The sequence below is a fragment of the Rattus norvegicus genome, chromosome 5 (assembly GCF_036323735.1).
Source record: "Rattus norvegicus strain BN/NHsdMcwi chromosome 5, GRCr8, whole genome shotgun sequence".
NCBI classification, from domain to species: domain Eukaryota; kingdom Metazoa; phylum Chordata; class Mammalia; order Rodentia; family Muridae; genus Rattus; species Rattus norvegicus.
In genome coordinates, this window is record NC_086023.1 from 114609958 (window position 1) to 114632362 (window position 22405).

Consider the following 22405-nt stretch of genomic DNA (forward strand, 5'->3'; position numbering starts at 1 on the left):
CATATAGCTAATCAAATATTTATCTATTTTTTTTATTTATTTAATTTATATGAATACACTGTAGCTGTCTTCAGACACACCAGAAGGCAACATCGGATCCCATTACAGATGATTGTGAGCTACTGTGTGGTTGCTGGGAATTGAATTTGGAACCTCTGGAAGAGCTGTCTTAACCACTGAGCTATCTCTCTAGCCCCTAATCAACTATTTATTGAACAGAGAATAAATTGCTGAAATGTTGTTTACATAAATTAGGTTTAAATATTTGATTATTGGACAGATCACTAAAGAAAAAAGTATTATCTTGGTGTGAGCTTATGTTGTTTTTTTTTAAAGGTTTTTTAATATTTATTGTATTTATATGAGTACACTGTAGCTGTCTTCAGACACACCAGAAGAGGGCATCAGATCTCATTACAGATGGTTGTGAGCCACCATGTGGTTGCTGGGATTTGAACTCAGGACCTCTCCGGAGAGCAGTCAGTGCTCTTAACCACTGAGCCATCTCTCCAGCCCACTTATGTTAATATAAGGACTAAATTTATCTGGTAGTTTTCCTTGTTAGAGGAAAGTTGTAATTTTTTCTAACTTTTGCATTTGGCATTATTATGATAATCTCATTTAAATCATAACCTTTAGAGTAATCTTTACTGAGAGAATCTGGTTTGGTGGTTACCATTTTTCTAATGAATAATGTCTGTGTTAATTGTTTATACAGCTTAAAGCTCAAAATGATCGAGAAACACAAAGTATGGATGTCATATTTACCGAAAGACAAGCGTAAGTTCACATGTATAAACGAGTTTTGGTAGATGGTTTAACTTGTGAATCGTTTCCTTATAAAATTTTAACTTTTTCTCTTATTTTGCTTTTTTGTTAATTGTTGATTAAACTTTTATTTATTTTTATTTCATGTGCACTGGCGTTCTGCCTGTGTCTATGTCTGTGCAAGGGCATTGGAGCCCCTGGCACTGAGCCACAGAGACCTGTGAGCTGCCATGTGGGCATCCGGAAGAGCACCCAGTGCTCCCAACCCCTGAGCCATCTCTCCAGCCCTTAATTGTTGGATTCTCATGAGTCGGTATCGTCCTCTGTAGTGTAGGCTATCTCAGACTCACAAGGATCCTTCTGCCTCAGCCTCCCAAGTGCTGGAACCACAGGCAGGAACCACAGCTGGCATCTTACTGAACTCTCATTTAAAGTATATATTTGTAATAGAAAATGTATCATCTTTTCTTAATCTACCATAACATCTTAATAGAAAATTTATCTAATTGTCAAATATATGCTGTCTTATTTACTCCCAAGGAGCTAAATTTTATACAAAGGAAAGGACTACCCAGTTCTATAAATATGATTTCTGCTTCTAAAGACTTAAACTCTAAGATGAATTATGTTTTTATATCTGCCACTTAGAATTTTAACCCAGGCTTTTAACTAGATTGAATTATGACCTTTAGTTCCACTTTAATGAAAGGAGTAATCGATCAGTAGGCTTTATACATTGTCATTGATGAGTATTATTTGCAGATTATGGATAGATCTTCATTATTAGTCTTTTTTAAAAGAAGGTATCATGTACATTGTTTTGAATATCTTTATTGAAGGGAAACTGGACATCAGAGCATTGTATACTCATGTATCATCACATGATTGTTGTGTCATCACATTTCTAGCTGTTCGATCTTCAGCTCTGGCCACTCTCCCTTCCCATGTATGCAGACAAAGAAAATCACAGAAGTGTGTTACACTACTTCATAAGTATAGTTCACTGTTTTACAGATCGCTTTATCTCTAAAAGATGCAAATAAATACACTTAGTTTTTCCACATATAGAATGGTAAAATACAGATTTTGCTGATTTTTAATTCTACTCTAAACTGTTAAGTTGTTCAAATCATATTTGTAGCTCAGCTACTATAAGAGAATTGGTAAACATCTCACTTTAGATAGACCCTTCCTATGTTAGGGATTTTTTTTCCAGAATGTGTCTTTTGATCTATTAATATGCTGTAAACTATTAGTTATTCTTTCAAGAAAGGGTTTATTAAATAAATTTTGACATTTCTGTGTGTGTCTGTGTATGTGAGTGTGTGTGTATATATCACACACACACACTCACAGACACACAGGGAGGGAAGAAGGGTGGGGGGGAGGAAACCCAGGGACTTAGGGATTTGCACATGCTATGCAGATGCGCTTCAAAAACTCAGTACTGTACTCCTGAGTTATCAGAGAACACCTGAACTTAGTAAAATCTATATAAGTACTAAAGGAAAAAAAAATCTTTCATCATGTTTAGATTTAAATTCTTTTAGTAATTTGACCAGGTACCTTTTCCTTTCTCTATAAATGCTTGTCAGTGTTATTGCAGAAAATCAGTGTCCTAGAAAACAATTTGGGAAACATTGCTCTGTTTATTGAAACAGAGATGTATTGGGAGCACTTAAATATTCTCAGTTCTAGCTCAGAATTGTTTTAGAAATAATCTCCCAAAAGAAGTAGAGAACTGTTTTCTTCTTTTAAAGAAAATTCATAATTAGTTATGATGCCTAGTTTAGGAGCCATTATAATATTAAGTATGGCAATTATATGTGGAACTCTTCTTAACAATTATTGTCAAATACAGACAGTAGTGATTAGTAAGGGGTTATTCCAAATTATTGCCCCTGTGCTTTAAAATTACTACAAAATTTTAAGGAAATTTTTTTTTTTTGGTTCTTTTTTTCGGAGCTGGGGACCAAACCCAGGGCCTTGCGCTTCCTAGGCAAGCGCTCTACCACTGAGCTAAATCCCCAACCCCGGAAATTTTGTTTTTTAAGTTCAGACAGCATTAGAAAATATTCTCATTCTGTGAATTCATTTGTGAACATAACACCAAATTATATAGTTAAAGCTCCCGTTCCTCATTTTTAAATTTATATTTTTTTATTGATTAAAATTTCAGTATAATTTAAGGCATCTCAGCAAGTGTATTTGTTAATACCAGAATTTGTTCATTTTAGTTGATAATTGTCCTTTGGCCTTGTTTTTATCAGTCTGTAGTTTCCTGAACACTGCTGACACTAGTAATTGCTGGTAGTATAGGTAAATTATTAAACTTTTAGCTAACTAGTATATGAGTTATTGGATTTGGACTTTTTTGTGCAATACAGTAAAAAATAGTAACTGATATTTATATAAAGTACTAATTAATATGAAGGTCTACTGGTTATAGTTTTGTTGGCCAAATAAAAATCTTTTTGTCTAAGCTATTTTCAAAATTTCAACATGATAAAATTACTTTTCTTCATGTACCTCATTGATATCTATGTATCTGTCTTCAATAAACCCATCATCGTCTACCACAAATGAATGCAACTGTTCAAATATTACTGTGTTGTCTTCAGAGTTGGTATCTGTTATCTGTGAAAGAGAACTTGGGTTTCTTGTAAGGCCTTGGTCATAGGTTTCTGCTTCGTGCTCTTCTAGGCGATGATGGTTGTAACTCAGCAGAATATTGTACCATATTGGACACTTGATAGCAATGAAGATGAGCAGTGAGGTTAGCAGGACAGTGGCGACAACGCCGACCAGGAAAGCCCAGCTTTTCCCCAGAGGCTCATGCTCTTAAATAGAAGACAGAGAGTTTGTTAAGTTGACAAAGTCAAGCTGTATTGGAAAGGAACATATTTTACAGTTTTTGGTGAATAAAATTACTAATACACTAAAGACAAGGGTGGACAAGGAACTTCATTTTCCAAAATGACTAAAGGTTGAGCAGCCCTAACTTAAAGAACCCAAGATGGTCCGTAGTTTGTAACTTAACTTTTTGAGTTCTACCATGATTTCACAAGTGGTAACTCATAAAAGGCAGCAACAGACAGGTCACAGTAAAAAGATAGATTCCCAAAAAGTACTGAATAGATTATCTCCAGACTACAGACATGTGGTATTTTTGACACATAAATGAATTTCGTGCTTAGACTTGGATCTCCTCAAATATGCAATATATTAAAAGAAAACCAGGGATTGTTAAAACCATTAACTTACACATGTGAAGTGTTGTGTCTAGTAACTAATTAATATTTATATCAAGTACATGGTATCTAATTGAGCATATGTTAGAATTCCAATATTTTATAAATTTTTGTTGAGATGAATTGTTCTTTTACATTCTTCCTTGAAACTCAAAAGAGTAAAAGACAAAAAAGAACAGTGTGTTTAGTGCCGATACTTTAAGCAATAGTAGTAATACTGAAAACCAGTACATTACCTGAGTTCCACGTTAAGTTCTTTAAAGATCTATTAAAATCAATATAAAGGTCTTCAGCTATAGTAGAAATAAATTTAGAGTGGCATTCAGTTGTAAAGGGTGCCGACTTAATGCTGTAGTGCTTTAGGTCATCTGGGTAGTTACACGTGGTGATGCTCTCGTTTTCTGGTAAAGAAATAAAGATGTATTATAGATAGTAGTAGTAGTAGTTTGTAAAGTATTTAGAAGTTTGGTAAGTCTTTCTCATTAGATGATGAGAAGAGTTGGAAGGATGGTTCAGTAGCTAAAAGCACTGGCTACTGCTGCAGAGAGGCTGCATTGATTTTCCAGCTTCCACATGGTGACTCGTGATCATCTTTAACTCTAGTTCTGGAGAATCCAGGGCCCTCCTGTGAAATTTGCAGGCATCACATATACACATGGTGCACATACATGCAGGGAAATACTTATACGTATAATTCAAAATAAGTGAACCACAGTCTTTTATCATAAGGTGACACTTGATATATTTACATGTACACATGAGTGTTGATCCATATTCCTGTTATATAGATTAAATGAAGCATGTGTTTATCATTTGGTTTTTATGTTGGGAAATTTTATGATTAAGATCTGGTTTCCAAGTGGAGCATGATGTGTAGTACCAAAGAAGGCAGCACCTTGAGTTCAGTCCCCAGTGCTAGAACTAGGCACATCTTGTGTATTTTGTGATAGAATACTCTAAAGAATATATAGGAAGTTCTTGAGCATTTTTTTCTGAGGTGTTATATTTTCATTTTATCTTATTATATTTTATTATTATATCTTAAAAGCCTGTTTGTTTTCTAGTGAGACACAAAAAGGGGGCGGATCCAGATGGAAGGGAAGGCGAGAAGGCGCTGGGAGGAGTAGAGGGAAAGAAGCTATAGTCAAGATATATTGTGTGGGAAAGTAAATCTGTTAGCAATAAAAGGAAAAAAGAAAAATTCGTGTCAGGCCAAATGATTGAGAGAGGGAGAGGGAGAGGATGAAAAATCAAAACGGATTGCTATGGTAGTCTTTAAAAACATTTCCAGGTAAAATAGTATTTGATAATTTTCTTGCCTTTAAAATAGGATGTTTCTTAGTTTTAAAGACTAATGCAAACTAAATTTCAACAGCAAAGATGGTAAAGCTTATCTTCTCCATAAATTCAGTTAAAATTTATCTCCTGGAAGTGTACCACCTATGAACAATACAGGGGGACAGGAGGCTGTTTATGTCATTTACACAAGCTTTCTCTTCTCTTTCTGTCTGTCTGTCCGTCTGTCTGTCTTTCTTTCTTCTTTCTTTGGTTTGTTCATTATTTCCATCTTTATTATTTATTTGTATGTGTGTACCTGCTAAACTGTATATGTACCATGCACATGGGGGCCAAAAGAGGGTGTCAAATCCCCTGAAACTAAAGTGATAGGCAGTCGTGAGCTGCCTGACTTTGGTGTTAGGACCAGGACCTGGATCTGCTTCAGTCTTCAGCAGTGCAAGCCGTCTCTTTAGTCCCCAACTAGAAAGTTCTTATACTTGTTCAAATTTAGGCAAAGAGTCTTCCATAATATTGACTTAAGTAGAGGAAAAGATAGCAGAAAATCTGCTCTCTCAGAAACCTGGGGGGGGGGGGCAAGAAAGGAACATAAAAGCAACAGTATGAGCAATATAATAGTAAGATAATTATAGCTGTTAGTAGCCCTTCTTACCTTGTGAGATGGTGAGAATTAGTACCTTCTGGGAACTGTTTTTCTTAATCTTTGCAAAATCCCTAAAAGTATGTGTTATGTACACACATTATGTACACATGAGAAATAAGCAACAAGGCTTGGAGAGGTTTGTTTTGTACATCTTTAAAGGTCACTCAGCCAATTAGTTGTAAGGCTGGGATTCTGCTAAATTCTCAGGCCAGAAAAGAAATGCCTAGTCAATTCCCTGTCTTAAAAAGAAATTGAACACCTTTTTTTAAAGCTAGAACCTTACTGTGTATTCCTGGCTGGTCTGGAACTCACAGAGATCTATCTGCCTCTGCCTCCCATGTTCTGGAACTGAAGGTATGCCCTATCACACCTGACATATAAAATTAATGTTTTATAATGACTCTTCATGTTTAATATTGTCTTTCTTGTTTATATCATTCTTTTAAGTTATCACCCTCTACAAGGTTGGGTGAGAGCATATGTATTCTGAAATTTCCTTCAGACAGAGGTGTGTGTGTGTGTGTGTGCGTGTGCGTGTGCGTGTGCGTGTGCGTGTGCGTGTGCGTGTGCGTGTGCGTGTGCGTGTGTGTGTGTGTGTGTGTGTGTGTGTGTGGTGTTTGGTTTGGTTTTGGTTTAACTGTGAAATGAAGTTCAAGGCCTGTGTCTACCATTGAGCAGTATTTCCAGCCCAGCTGCTTCCTTTTATAAAACTCTTCTAATTCTGACATAAGCCATCGAAGCTCAGTCACATTGTCTTATTGCTTGACTTGGAGTAGGAGAGCTTACCTAATGTCACATTAGACGTGTTTAGCCAGTTCTGCAAGTCAAGTAGACCACAGGTACAGTTCCATGGATTTCCGTCCAGAGTTAGCAACTCCAGATGAGATAGCCGTGGTGCATGGAAGAGGCTTATCAGATTGCCTCGAAGATCCAGAACTTTCAGGTTGTTTAGAGGCACAAGTGTATCAGGAGTTAGTTGTAATATTTTGTTTTGGCAAAGAAATAATTGTTTTAGCTCATTTAAACCAACAAATGAACCCTGTTGAATTACACTGATTGAATTTCCACAGATATTTAAAATTTCTAGGTTGAGGAGATTACTGAACGTATTGTTATATAAGGCCGTGATGTTGTTCTCCATCAAGTAAAGCTCGGTGAGTAAAGAGTACATCTGTAGCGTCCTGGTGTCTGAAGCATTCAGAGTAATTTGGTTATAACTGAGATCAAGGATGGTAACATTGCTACTGATGCCCTCTGGAATCAAAGCATAATTCTTTCTGGTGAAATTACATTTGACTTCCTAGAAAATAGAAAAGAAAAGAAAATAGATATGATTTAATCAGGAAAAATTCTACCAGAATTGATCAAAATTACATATCTAAGAAGAGATATTGGAGCATTCTGGAAAAAGGTATCTTTTAACATAAAAAAGGAAGAGCAAACGTGTTTCTTTATGCAAATGGAAAACTAAAGAGTAAGGAAATTCTGATACAACCACTTGATAACTGAGCCAAAGATAACTTCCACCTGTTAACTATATAAGCACTATAAAAAGAATATTGCAATATTTCTCATACAGAAATACCAGGCAAATACAATTCTGTTGACATACTCAGAAATATTGGCATATGCCTATGATTCCAGCACTTGTGCAGTCTTAGGTTGGAGACTGACAACTACAGGGACAACCTTGGCTGCACCGTGAGATGCTTTCTCAAAAAAACAAACAAAACAGACTAAAACCTTATTTCATGTTTTAGCATACAAGATAGGTATACATGGGAAAATTGTTCCAAAGTATTTTGAAGTTTGTGGAGATACCATTGCATACCTAAGAATATTGGATATTCAAACCAGTACCCAGCATCTCTGTTTGTTTTACACCTTAAACGTTTGGTATTTTAACAGTAAATAATTGCTTGTGTGTGTGTGGGCGCGTGTGTGCGTGTGTGCGTGTGTACATGCATGAATCTCCATGCAGATGCATGTCATGGCACACATGGAGGCAGAAGGCTGTTTTCAGTCCTCGCTGGGTTAGACATGGAACCCAGGCTGTTAGTAGCCTTGGTGGCACACACCTTTAGCTGCCAAGACATCTCACTGGCTCACAGAATTAGTTCTCAGTAATGTCAGTTGTGTTTATTTTCCTTTGGTTAGTCTTTTGCTTTTATGTATTTGACTAGATTTTTATACAGTATATGTTTGAGAACTTCTTTATTACTGGTGGAAACTCACAGTTTCAGAAGCCTGGCTTTTGTCGGATAGTAGCATGGAGAAAAGCCAAAACATGAAGCGTGTGACTTTCATATCAAAGGCCTAAGAGAAAAGAGAATTATTTCATCTTAAAAGATACTATGACTTTACAGTGTTGACACATCCTGATTTCCTTTTACGGGAATTTTTCTTTTAAAATACATAAAGTATGAAGCACTCACATTGCCTTTCATTATCCTCTTACTAACCTTGACAAACTAAACACCCCCAGTGGACACTAAGATTTTTCTAGGGTGTCCTATTAGCTTCAGACTTAATAAAAAATAGTCGTGTTAAAATATTTTCAGCATATATGTACATGAAAAATCCCAAAGGAATGTATTTACTATGTGTGGCCTATGATTATGTGCATACTTCTCTAGGTCGATGCTTCTTGGTATTTTAAATTTGAGTGTTGTATTGATATCATTGATTTGTAGTTGTGGAAGATAAAAATCACTACTTTTCTTTCAAGTATTCTCTACCATAATTCCCAGTACATTGACCCATCACTTTGTTACAGATACTTAAATGATTTTTACCTGATGAATATTAAGGTTTGATAATGTCATCACCACATGTAAAATTATTGTTTACTGAACCCTGAAAATAGCATGAATACTTTTTCCATTTGACACTTTTTCTTGATAAACTGAGCTTCTTTCCCACTTGTTTAGTTTTCTGTTTTTTTTTTTTTTCATGAATTTATTCCCATGCTGTCCCATAGTAATTAGTAGGTACACAATAAGTATTCTCTCCATGTCAGCGGTGGGAAAAGTCTCTGCTGGAGCCGGTTCATGTGCTTAGTCTAGAGATGTGGACTGAAGATCCCACAGCTGTTCACGTCTGCCTTTCATGTATATATTTTCTGTTGTCTTTGTTGAATTCCTAGTCTTGGTTTGTTTTTTTTTTTTCTAGAGGTGGGAACCGAACCCAGGGCCTTGCGCTTACTAGGCAAGCGCTCTACCACTGAGCCAACTCTCCAAGCCCCCTAGTCTTGTTTTATTGTTTTTTGGTTTTTTTTTTTTTTTGGTGGGTCCTCATAACTTGTAAGAAAGACCATGGGAAGGACCTTTTTATTTTCTTTAAGTGATTTTGGCTAGAAAATTAATTCTAAATAGGAAATAATTTTCTCTCAAAATGGCAATGGCCATTGTCCCACTGTCTTTAAGTTGCAGTAGGTATGTGTCCCTCATTTTTTGTCATCTTGTATAACTTGCCTCTCCCCAACCCTCAAATAACCTAAAGTCAGTATTTTCAATTTCATAATCTTGTGCTTGTAAAGTTTGCTTTTATCAGACCAACTGGTTCCCTGGCTGTCCCTTTCAATCTGGAAGATTTATCACTCAGTGCTCAGAAAATTAATTTCTGAATTATTCCATTGATTGATGTTATTTGTAGAACTGCCTAAATTGAGTATTGGACCATTTGGAACAACTTTCAAATCATTATTTTCCTATTTTTCTTAGTATTTTGCTATGCATTTTGGAAATATTTCAACTTTATCTTTATAGTTCATTTTTCCTGCATCTTTTAAATTCTAGCCCTTTTTTCATTTCAGTAGGTATTTTTCTTTTCAGTAGGTCCTGATGTGTGGCTGTATTTTTTTCTTCACCGCCCCCCCCAGCCTCCTCTTCTCCCTCCCTCCCTCTATTTTTTCACCCTTTGTGCTTTTTTGTTGTCTTCTTTTTTATGAATAGTTTTGTGTCCCCAGATTTTTACTTTTTTTCAGCTTATGGAAGCCTTTTTCATGAATCTTTTAATATCTTGCTTGGGGGTATAGTGGTAAAGTGAGAAACTAAGTGACTGATAGGAAACTGTATGTCCATTCCTGTAAAATGACTTGCTGGACTTTGGGGAAATTCTCAAATGTCATTAAATTTCTTTCAATTTAGTTGGATTCTACAATATAACGTCCTTAACTTGTTTCCTTCCTATACATACAAGGCTTTGTAGCCACAATTTTAAGAACTGGAGGGTAAAAAGGTGATGTAATAGTAATATTTGCTTTATCAGCTATAACTTAATCTAATAGAGTTCCTTTATTCACTTGGGCCTAGTAGCTAGATTGTCTTTTATTCCTCTTGCCAAAAGCAATCTATAGATTCAATGTAATCCCCATCAAAATTCCCACTCAATTCTTGCAAATTCATTTGGAATAACCAAAAACCCAGGATAGTGAAAACTATTCTGAACAATAAAAGAACTTCTGGGGAAATCACTATCCCTAAACTCAAGTTGTATTACAGAGCAATAGTGATAAAAACTGCATGGTATTGGTACAGACACAGGCAGATCGACCAGTGGAATAGAATTGAAGACCCAGAAATGAACTCATACACCTATGTTCACTTGATTGTTGACAAAGGAGCCAAAACATCCAGTTGAAAAAAGATAGCATTTTCAGCAAATGGTGCTGGTTCAACTGGAGGTCAGCATGTAGGAGAATGCAAATTGATCCATTCTTATCACCCTGTACAAAACTTAAGTCCAAGTGGATCAAGGACCTCCATATCAAACCAGACACACTCAACCTAATAGAAGAAAAACTAGGGAAGAGTCTCGAACACATGGGTACTGGAGAAAATTTCCTGAACAAAACACCAATGGCTTATGCTCTAAGATCAAGAATCGACAAATGGGATCTCATAAAGCTACAAAGCTTCTGTAAGGCAAAGGACACTGTTATTACGACAAAAGAGCAACCAACAGATTGGGAAAAGATCTTTACCAATCCAACAACTGATAGAAGGCTTATATCCAAAATATACAAAGAACTCAAGAAGTTAGACTGCAGGGAGACAAATAACCCTATTAAAAATGGGGCACAGACCTAAACAAAGAATTCTCAGCTGAGGAATGCCGAATGGCTGAGAAGCACTTAAAGAAATGTTCAACATCATTAGTCATAAGGGAAATGCAAATCAAAACAACCCTGAGATTTCACCTCACACCAGTCAGAATGGCTAAGATCAAAAACTCAGGTGTCAGCAAATGCTGGCGAGGATGTGGAGAAAGAGGAACACTCCTCCTTTGTTGGTGGGATTGCAAACTGGTGCAACCACTCTGGAAATCAGTCTGGAGGTTCCTCAGAAAATTGGACATTGAACTACCTGAGGACCCACCTATACTTCTCTTGGGCATATACCCAAAAGAGTCCCCAACAGACAACAAAGACACATGCTCCACTATGTTCATAGCAGCCTTATTTATAATAGCCAGAAGCTGGAAAGAACCCAGATGCCCTTCAACAGAGGAATGGATACAGAAAATGTGGTACATCTACACAATGGAATACTACTCAGCTATCAAAAACAATGACTTCATTGAATTCATAGGTAAATGGATGGACCTAGAAAATATCATTCCGAGTGAGGTAACCCAGTCACAGAAAAACACACTTGGTATGAACTCTTTGATAAGTTGATATTAGCTCAAATTTTCTAATTACCCAAGATGCACAGACCACATGAAACTGAAGAAGGATGATCAAAATGCAGATGCTTCACTCCTTCTTTAAAAGGGGAACAAAAATATGCATAGGAGGGGATAAGGGAGGCAATGTTTGGAGCAGAGACGGAAGGAACGACCATTCAGAGCCTGCCCGACATCTGGCCCATATATATCCACCAAAACTAGGTAAGATGGATAAAGCTAAGAAGTGCAGGCTGACAGGAACCAGATATAGATCTCTCCTGAGAGAAGCAGCCAGAACATGTCCAATACAGAGGCGAATGCCAGCAGCAAACCACTGGACTGAGAACGGGACCCCTGTTGGAGGAATTAGAGATAGGTCTGAAGGAGCTGAAGGGGCTTGCTACCCCATAAGAACAACAATGCCAACCAACCAGAACTTCAGGGACTAAACCACTAACCAAAGACTATACAGACTGACCCAGGGCTCCACCTGCATAGGTAGCAGTGAATAGCTTTGTTGGGGCACCAGTGGAAGGGGAAGCCCTTGGTTCTGTCAAGGTTGGATACCCAGTGTAGGGGATAGTTAGGAGGGTAACGGGGAGGATGGGGAGGGGAACACCCATATAGAAGGGGAGAGGGAGGCTGAGGTACAGGAATCTGGGAAGGGGAATAACATTTGAAATGTAAATAAGAAATACCCAATTTAATAAAAATTGAAGGAAAGAAAAAAATGGTTTTTTCTCAATGATGTTTAGAATTAAAAGCAGCATATAGCCAAGGCTTTACACTTTCAACTTATTGCAGTATTACTGTGTTTAAATTTTTAGTCCACATGTTTGTAGGTTTTTTTCACATAATGCTTACAGTTTTTGCTAGGGTGGAGCTCAATAAAGGGTGAATGGTAACCATTGTGATACTACATAAATCCCCAGACATAAGCATTTCCTTCAGAAAGTCAGTTAAAAAAAAAAAACAGCTTTAAAAAACATGGGCTGGAGAGATGGCTCAGTGGTTAAGAGCACTGACTGCTCTTCTAGAGGTCCTGAGTTCAAATCCCAGCAACCACATGGTGGCTCACAACCATCTGCAATGAGATCTTGCAATGATGCCCTCTCCTGGTGTGTCTGAAAACAGCTACATTGTACTTATATAAAATAAATAAATCTCTTTTAAAAAAAGACAGTTTAAGATTTTTCTCAATTTGAAAGTTACTTTGAAGTGATTTTTGAGTTTTAAAGGGAATTATTAAAATCAGGAAGAATTAGAGGTTCAGTTTCTGTTAGCTGGTTTATGAATTTAAGAGCTCTTTACATAGGTAAACTAAATCTATACACAAAGAAATGATGCTGATTGGGAAATTGTGTTTCTTGGAAATGGAAGTTTTAGTACAAGTTTAGGAATTTTGGGTTATTTTGATATGACTTAATATGTGCAGTGAGATAAAAAAGATGCTACATTTATTTTGGTTTTGTTAAATAAAGTCGAAGTAATTTTGCCGTTCAATATTTTACATATTTATGCCATAATACAGTGCTTTTGGTTGATTGAGTTATAATTATTCCTCTAACTACTTTGATTTTTATATTTTAAAACAAATAATAACTAACTTATTAGAAATTATTTTTGAAAACTTTAATAATAATAGTAATCATCCAACTTCAATAGTTTCAACTAATTCTGTTAATCATGTAAATTTGTTTTAAGGTTAAAGTTACTTCAGACTTCTGATTAACATTTAAAAATAAAAATGTAAAAAACAATAAAAATCGTTTTTAAAATTTTGATTAGCTAGATGAGAACTTTGTATTCCATTACAACTTTATTGGTAAAGAGCCATTGGCTGTTTTTTAGGTCTATATATATTATTTCTACAGTAGACAGTGTGAAAATACAATCATGTTCTTTGCTCTTTAGTAACTAGCGGCAAGGATTGTTCTATAGACTTGACAAAGTTAACAACAACTAGGCTTTAAATACGTAAATGCTTACCTTTACTTTCTCCTTTTTCTGTCTGAGACAGGTGTGTTCGAGGAGTTTACTCTGCTTCTCCTACACCATTAGAAAAGCCTGTGTCAGATGGTTGCATTCCACAGTTTTAACCTTTGTACCCATAAACAAGTGATTACAAAGAAGCTGGACTTCCTTAGCAAAAGATTGACTAGAACCTAGTTTCTTAAAGACATCCTTGACTTTTAAAGTATAACAAATAACAGTGTACTTAGTTCTTGTGTTTCACTTCAAAATTTTATCAAAATATTAACAATTTTATTTTGGGACTTAAAGTGTAACTCATTGAAAGTATTTTTGAAAGATGTTACTGTTTTAGTCAGGGTTTCTATTCCTGCACAAGCATCCTGACCAAGAAGCAAGTTGGGGAGGAAAGGGTTTATTCAGCTTACACTTCCACATTGCTGTTCATCACCAAAGGAAGTCAGGACTGGAACTCGAGCAGATCAGGAAGCAGGAGCAGAGGCCATGGAGAAATGTTACTTACTGGCTTGCTTCCCCTGGCTTGCTCAGCTTACTCTCTTATAGAACCCAAGACTACCTGCCCAGGGACGGCATCACCCACAATGGGCTGGGCCCTCCCACCTTGATCTCTAGGGAGGGAGAAAATACCTTACAGCTGGGTCTCATGGAAGCATTTCTCTGTGATAATTCCAGCTTGTGTCAAGTTGACACACAAAACCAGCCAGTACAGTTACTAAAGTAATGTGAGTTAATTGTAAAGCTATTTTGTATTTTGGTAGATTCAAATGAAACATATATCACCAAATTTTATATTCCACTGCCTTTCAACATTGTTGTTTGCTCATTTTTACGACACCTCGCTTTTATTAGTCACTTAACCGCCAAGTTATTACAGGGGCAAAGTGCTCAAACCATTTAAAGACCTGGCAGTCATTATATACCTTCAGAAAATAAGTTGTCTTCCTTGTGATGTAATCTTAACCCTCTGTAAAGTAGAATGCTGTACAGTACTAGCTGCACAGTACAATCTACAGTGAGCACCGAAGAAACAGCGCTTCTCTGTTGAGTAATGACCTCTAGGTGAGCTCATTTACTCACCTGAAGTTTAACAGTAGAATTCACGTGCTAATTATTGATGATCAGAGGAAAAATAGGATTGCCTGTCCAGTGAAGAAACAAAAAAGAAATTCACAGTTGTCTGAGATGTCTGTAGGAAACGTTGAGTTTAGGTTTCTTTTGCTAGTCGTAGGGTCTGAGTATTTAGAAGGTATGGAGTATGTGGCCCTAATGGACTGAGCTGTTAACTGATTGAAGACAGTAGAAGTTGTTATTTATGAGTAAAAGACAGTAACTAATGATAGATTTTAATCAGATTTTTGAAAAAACAGTAAAAAAAAAATCCATGACCTTGGTACTAAAATTTATGCTAAATCAAACTTACTCTTTCCATTTTTTTCTTTTTGTGACAAGTTCTCACTGCAGTCCTGGCTAGCCCAGAACTCCCTATGTAGACCAGGCTGTTGCTGAACTCAGAGATCTGCCTAACTCTGTTGCTCAAGTACTGTGTTTAAAGTCATGGGCCACCATACCAAGCAAGTAAATTCTCTCAGATTATTTTTAAAACGATCCCTGGTATCAAATATACTACAAGGCAGGCCTCATTCCCAAGAGAATTACATAACCCAAACTACACTGGACTGGAGGCAGGAGAGATGACTCAAAAAGTTGGGAGAGGGAGCTATAAGACAGTAGAGAAGACAGATATGTGAGAAATGGGGTGGGTACCAAATGCATTACATTAATTCTTAAAGAATTAATAAAAATACTATTTCTTTAAAAAGAAAATTTTTCTACCCTAGTAGTAATTGACTATGTAGAAAATAAAATACAGGGCTCACTAGTGCTATTTCTTGTGAATATATTGTGATTACATGATTTGGGTAATTGTTATTATTATACAATAGCTATATGTTTCAGGAAATTAATGTGTTGTGGTGCTAAAATGTTTGTTAAATACCTATTGTATTTAAAGCAATAGATAAAAGTAAATTTAAGCATATTATTGATCCTAAGGTATAATCTGCCTTGAAGTTTTTAATAGAATATCATCATTATCATGATTATTATTATTGCGTATGCACATGTGTATATAGGTACTCATGTGACATGGTGTTCTGTCCTGCATTGGTTCCATGGATTGAAAGATAACAGACTTAAGCAGAAAGCATTAGACACACTGAGCCATTTCACTGAACCTATGATCATTCCTTTCAAAAATGTCAGATCGTGGGCTGGTATGCTTGCTCAGTGGTTAAAGGCAGTGTTGTTGCAGAGCAGCAGGGTTTGGTCGCCGGCATCTACATAGTACCTTATGACTCCCTGTAACTCTGATTTCAGGGATCCGACACCCTCTTAGGATCTGTGTGGGCACTAGGCCCACACATGGAGCACATACATATGTGCTTGCAAAATGCTCGTTCACATAAGATAAATAAGTCCTAAAAATGATTCACATTGTAATGTAGCACTCTGTATAGTCTAGTTCAGTCAGCTCCTTGCTTTACATGATTTGCACAGTAATTTTCTATACAGACTTAAACTTGATCAAAGAATGCTGTGACTAACAGATGTTTTTGTTTTTTTTATCTTTATTAACTTGGGTATTTCTTATTTACATTTCAATTGTTATTCCCTTTCCCGGTTTCCAGGCCAACATCCCCCTAACCCCTACCTCTCCTCTTCTAAATGGGTGTTTCCCTCCCCATCCTCCTCCCATTACTGCCCTCTCCCCAACAATCCTGTTCTCTGGGGGTCCAGTCTTGGCAGGACCAAGGGCTTCCCCTTCCACTGGTGCTCTTACTAGGCTATTCATTGCTACCTATGAGGTTGGAGCCCAGGGTCAGTCCATGTATAGTCTTTGGGTAGTGACTTAGTCCCTGGAAGCTCTGGTTGGTTGGCATTGTTGTTCATATGGGGTCTCGAGCCCCTTCAAGCTCTTTCAATCCTTTCTCTGATTCCTTCAACGGGGGTGGTCCTGTTCTCAGTTCAGTGGTTTGCTGCTGGCATTCGCCTATGTTATTGCTGTATTCTGGGTGTGTCTCTCAGGAGAGATCTACATCTGGTTCCTGTCAGCCTGCACTTCTTTGCTTCATCCATCTTATCTAGTTTGGTGGCTGTATATGTATGGGCCACATGTGGGGCAGGCTCTGAATGGGTGTTCCTTCTGTCTCTGTTTTAATCTTTGCCTCCCTATTCCCTCCCGAGGGTATTCTTGTTCCCCTTTTAAAGAAGGAGTGAAGCATCCGCATTTTGGTCATCCTTCTTGATTTTCATGTGTTCTGTACATCTAGGGTAATTTCGAGCATTTGGGCTGATAGCCACTTATCAATGAGTGCATACCATGTGTGTTTTTCTGTGACTGGGTTACCTCACTCAGGATAATATTTTCCAGTTCCATCCATTTGCCTATGAATTTCATAAAGTCATTGTTTTTGATAGCTGAGTAGTATTCCATTGTGTAGATGTACCACATTTTCTGTATCCATTCCTCTGTTGAAGGGCATCTGGGTTCTTTCCAGCTTCTGGCTATTATAAATAAGGCTGCTATGAACATAGTGGAGCACGTGTCTTTGTTATATGTTGGGGAATCTTTTGGGTATATGCCCAAGAGAGGTATAGGTGGGTCCTCAGGTAGTTCAATGTCCAATTTTCTGAGGAACCTCCAGACTGATTTCCAGAATGGTTGTACCAGTCTGCAATCCCACCAACAATGGAGGAGTGTTCCTCTTTCTCCACATCCTCGCCAGCATCTGTTGTCACCTGAGTTTTTGATTTTAGCCATTCTGACTGGTGTGAGGTGGAATCTCAGTGTTGTTTTGATTTGCATTTCCCTTATGACTATTGTTTTAAAACTAAAATTTACTTTTGGAATATATCACCAAAAGGTTAAATGAACCCTCAGATATACAAGGTCTGAGAGATTACATGTGATAATCTCTCTGTTTTAGTTATACATTTAAAAATAGATAATAAATAAATTAGGTTTGTGGATGCAGATGAGAAAAGCATATTAAATCTGAGCTTATGTGATCAAATTTTATATGGTTGATTTTCTTTTTAGTACCTCAAAATAATTTGATATTTACCCTCAGTATACTAATAGGAATTGTATATGCTTTTGATTTCAGGAAAGAAAAACAAATCAGAAGTGTAGAAGAAGAAGTTGAACAAGAAAAGCAGGCAGCAGATGGCATTATCAAAAATATGTCTCCTGAAAAACAAGTCAAGTACATAGAAATGAAAACCACGAATGAGAAACTATTGCAGGTGATGATATTACTCTGACTGTGTGCTGGGCATGGAGCGCCACACTACTACAAGTACTATTCAGAAATCAAAACCAGAGTCCTGAGAACTGAATTGGACCTAGTCATCAGAATCTCAGTGTAACAAGGTCCTCAGCTGATTCCCACCGTCATTTAATTCTGAGACACTGATATGGGATTCATTTTCTTATGCTGCATAGTGCTCTAGCTGTTAAAAAATACGTAATAGTTTAGTTCTCTGTGTCTTCAGCTTTGCATGTCATAAAGGCTTATGAAAACACTGGCATGTACTTACTTATTTGAGACTGAGTCTCACAATGGAGCCATGGCTGCCTTGAAACTTGTTTGGTAGAAAGGACTGGCATTGAACTCAGAGATCCTCCTGCCCCTGTCTTCCAACTGCATGGGCACATTATCTAAAATCTTAGATTTTTATGGATTTTTAATGGAAACATTAAAGGGGCTCATAGGCCAGAGCCACCGGATGTTAATTTACTTTCATTTTCCTCCCTGTTTGATAAGCAACAAGCCTTTTAACCTGTTATGCCCCTGATTTGAATGGTTCCCTCGTCATGTTGCTTAAAGGAGCAGTTTAGGTGCCTGATGAAATCCTCCCGGTGTTAAACATCAGTGCTTCTTCAAGCACAGCTGACCTTGAACTGAAGGATTACAAAAAAAAATGTGTCAATAACTGCCAGTAATGAATATTTATTTCCTAGATATTGTCTCATTTACTTTTATTAGAACTTTTTTTTTTTATCTTGGACAAAATTGTTTTGGATAAATGAGTTACTGAAGAAAGCATATTGTAGAGATGCCAAACTATTACCAAAGTATATTAAATTTTGTACAGGGTTATGATCAGTGGTTTTTTCTCTTTCATTTCTCCTTTCTGTCTTTTCCTTCTCCCTTCTCCTTTTTCCCTCTGTGGTCAGTTGTCTTTCTTTCCCTCCCTCCTCCCCTTCTTCCCTTCCTCCTTCCTTTCTCTATCTATCTTTCTTCCTTCGTCCCCTCCTATGTGTAAGTCTTGACTCTAAAAGGAGTTAGGCAAAAGATGTGAACATGGCTAAAGATCATTAGAATTTTAAATCTTTATTTTGAACAATGACATCATTAGTTTGAACGTCTTCAATAATTAATATGATCAAAATTCTGACATAATGTGACAAACGAGGTTTTTGAAGGCATATGAGAAGGATTTTAGAACTGATAAAAGAAGCTATTCTAAATAGGATAAAACCTTTGTAAGTTCAGGTCAATGTGCAAGATAGAAATTGAATATATTTGCAGAATTTATTTTATCATATTCATATATGAGATGTTAAAAATGAAGAAAAAATGAAGGGGAAGCCCTTGGTCCTGCTAAGACTGAACCCCCAGTGAACGTGATTGTTGGGGGGAGGGTGGCGGTAATGGGGGGGGGATGGGGAGGGGAATACCCATAGAGAAGGGGAGAGGGAGGGGTTAGGGGGATGATGGCCTGGAAACCAGGAAAGGGAATAACAGCCGAAATGTAAATATGAAATACCCAAGTTAATAAAGATGAAAAAAAGAAAAAAAGAAAAATACAGATCTTTAAGGTTGATGGTCACTTTTCATGATTGGTAAATGAGATTTATACTACAGTCTGGTTTTTATAAATGTAAACTAAAATGTATATATTTGACCAGAAATTCTTGTTTGTATCCAGGTAAGCACTTGTAAGATTTGTTTCTTAACTATTATTGTGCTTGGCTCCTGTGTTTTAAAGGAAATAATCTTATCTGCTTAATAAATAGGAGGTTAGCTCAACTAAAAAAAAAAGCTATTGATGAAAAAAAATGAAGAAAAAGTTATTACTTTATATTTTCTTTTTCCCATTAGGAATTAGATACACTTCAGCAACAACTAGATTCACTGAACATTAAAAAGGAGAGCCTAGAAACTGTGAGTATAAAGTCATGGGAGTGTTTTCCTGTCACGGAACTCTGAGAGATAATTCAGGGGGCATTAACCATGCACTCTACACTTTACTAACAGCAGTTTAGTATGTTTTCTTCCCATTCTGCACCACAAAGGTCTCAGATTGGTAAGAAATATATTGGGTTTCTTGGTTGAAGTTGTTAATTTTTCTTCAGTAATTACTTGTATAAAACGCCAATCATTGCCCTACAGTGCTGTGAAAAAAAAAATTAACAGCAGTTCAGATAAACCATAGGAGACTAAAACTTGGAAAAAAGGTGTGGGGGATAAATCATTTGAGGGTGTAACACTTCCATTCTCCTTTTCTTTTTTAATTAATTATTAATCAATTAATAAAATTTGCACCCCAACCAAAGCTTCTCCTCCCATCACTCCCTCCCTGCCCATCCCCCTCTCTTTCTCCCAGAAGGGGAGGCCTCCTGTGGATATCAACCAGCCTTGGCATATCAAGTTGCAGTAGGACTAGATGCACGTTATTCTTTTGAGGCTAGACAAGGGAGCCCAGTTAGGGGAAAGGGACCCAAAAGGCAGACAACAGAGTCAGAGACAGCCCCTGCTCCTGCAGTTAGGGGTTCCACATGAAGATGAAGCTGCACATCTATTATATATGTGTAGGGGTCCTAGGTCTGTCCCATGCATACTCTCTGATTGGTGGTTCAGTCTCCACAGAGAATCACCTGTGGGGCCAGTTAGTTTTCTGTAGGTTTGCTTGTAGTATCTTTGACCTCTGGTCAAAGCCAATGCTCCTGCTTCTCCTACAAGATCCCTGGGTTTCTGCATCTGTTTCTATCTGCTGCTGGATAAAGTCTCTCAGATGGCAGTTATGTTAGGTTCCTGTCTGCAAGTATAGCAGAATATCAGGGGTGGGCTCTTATGGTATGGGTCTCAAGTTGGGCAAATCATTATTCAGCCATTCCCTGAATTTCTGCTCTCTCTTTATCCATGCACATCTTGTAGGCAGGTTTTATGGCTGGGGTGGTGTCCCTATCCTTTCATTGGAAGTCTTGCCTGGTTACAAGAGGTGGGTGGTTCAGGGTCCATATCCCCCATTGCTAGGAGTCTTAGCTAGCGTCACCCTCAGATTTCTAGGAGTTTCCATTGTCTTAAGCTTCTTGCTCCTCCAAGAGATGTTCTCCTACCATTTCCAGTTCTTTCTACCTCTGTTCATTTTTAAAAAGAGATTTAGTTTGCAAATAAAGGCAGGTTGTATGGTTTTAAAACTGAAAAAAATGGCATAAAAATTTTAGACATAACTATTCCTTGATTCTTTATATTTTCTTTGTTTCTTTGATTGATTGATTTCAACCCTGAGTTTATTTCCTGCTTTCTAATCCTCTTGGGTGTGTTTGCTTCTTTTTCTTCTTCTTTTTTCCCTAGAGCTTTCAGGTGTACTTTTTAAAAATTTTTTTATTAGATATATTTCTTTACTTACATTTCAAATGTTATTCCCCTTCCCGGTTTCCTGTCCATAAGCTCCTTCCCCTCCCCTCCCCTGCTCCCATATGGATATTCCCCCCATACATCCCCCTTACTGCCCCCCATATTCCCCTGCACTGGGAGTCCAACCTTGGCAGGACTAACGGCTTCCCCTTCCACTCTTGCCCCAACAAGGCTATTCTCTGCTACATATGCAGTTGGAGTCCTGGGTCAGTCCAGGTATAGTCTTTCGGTAGTGGTTTAGTCCCTGGAAGCTCTGGTTGGTTGGCATTGTTGTTTTTATGGGGTTGCAAGCTCCTTCACCTCTTTCAATACTTCCTCTAACCCCCCCCCAAGGGGGTCCTATTCTCAGTTCAGTAGTTTGCTGCTAGCATTGACCTCTGTTTTGGAGATGCTCTGGAGGTGTCTCTCAGGAGAGATCTATATCCCGTCCCTTTCAGCATGCATTTCTAGCTTCATCAATCTTATCTAGTTTTGGTGGCTGTATATATATGGGCCACATGTGGATCAGGCTCTGAATGGCCATTCCTTGAGTCACTGCTCTAAACTTTGCTTCCATATCCCCTCCTATGGATATTTTGTTCCCCTGTTAAGAAGGAGTGGGAGCATCTGCATTTTGGTCATCCTTCTTCTTGAGCTTCCTTTGGTCTGTGGATTGCATCTTGGGGAAGTCGAGCTTTTTGGCTAATATCCACTTATCAATGAGTGCATAACAAGTGTGTTTTTCCTTAGTATAAGAACTCTCCAAATCCTTTATGAAAGTACTTAGTGCTATTTACTTTCCTCTTAGTACTTCTTTCATTGTGTCCTTAAGTTTTACATATGTTACACCTTCATTTTCATTGAATTCTAGAAATTCTTTAATTTTTTTCTTTCTTTCCTGTCACATTGATCATTGAGTAGGGAGTTGTTCAGTTTACATGTGTATGTAGGCTTTCTCTTGTTTCTGTTGTTGAAATCCAGCTTTAATCCATGGTTGTGTGATTGGATAAAAGTAGTTATTTCAATCTTTTTGTATTTTTTGAGGTTTGCCTTGTGACCAAGTATATGGTCAATTTTGGAGAAGGTTTTATGAAGTGCTG

At 37.4% G+C, this 22405-nt stretch overlaps 2 protein-coding genes across 5 annotated transcripts in view; one reads left to right on the top strand and one right to left on the bottom strand.

Moving 5' to 3' along the window:
• Ift74 (intraflagellar transport 74) overlaps positions 1 to 22405 on the top strand; it is a 103476-nt gene that overhangs the window by 33852 nt on the left and 47219 nt on the right. For all 4 annotated transcript variants that reach the window (XM_017593367.3, NM_001007001.1, XM_063287637.1 and 1 more), the window contains 3 exons: positions 719 to 780; positions 17787 to 17925; positions 19788 to 19850. In XM_017593367.3, the coding sequence (XP_017448856.1) occupies positions 719 to 780; positions 17787 to 17925; positions 19788 to 19850 (264 nt within the window). The remainder of the gene's footprint in view (positions 1 to 718; positions 781 to 17786; positions 17926 to 19787; positions 19851 to 22405) is intronic.
• On the bottom strand, positions 668 to 13725 carry Lrrc19 (leucine rich repeat containing 19). The gene is made up of 5 exons (NM_001109413.3): positions 13618 to 13725; positions 8194 to 8274; positions 6745 to 7258; positions 4256 to 4420; positions 668 to 3608 (listed from the first exon to the last, which is right to left on the bottom strand). The coding sequence occupies exons 2-5, from the start codon at positions 8263 to 8265 to the stop codon at positions 3280 to 3282; spliced, it is 1080 nt and encodes a 359-aa protein (NP_001102883.1). The 5' UTR covers positions 8266 to 8274; positions 13618 to 13725; the 3' UTR covers positions 668 to 3279.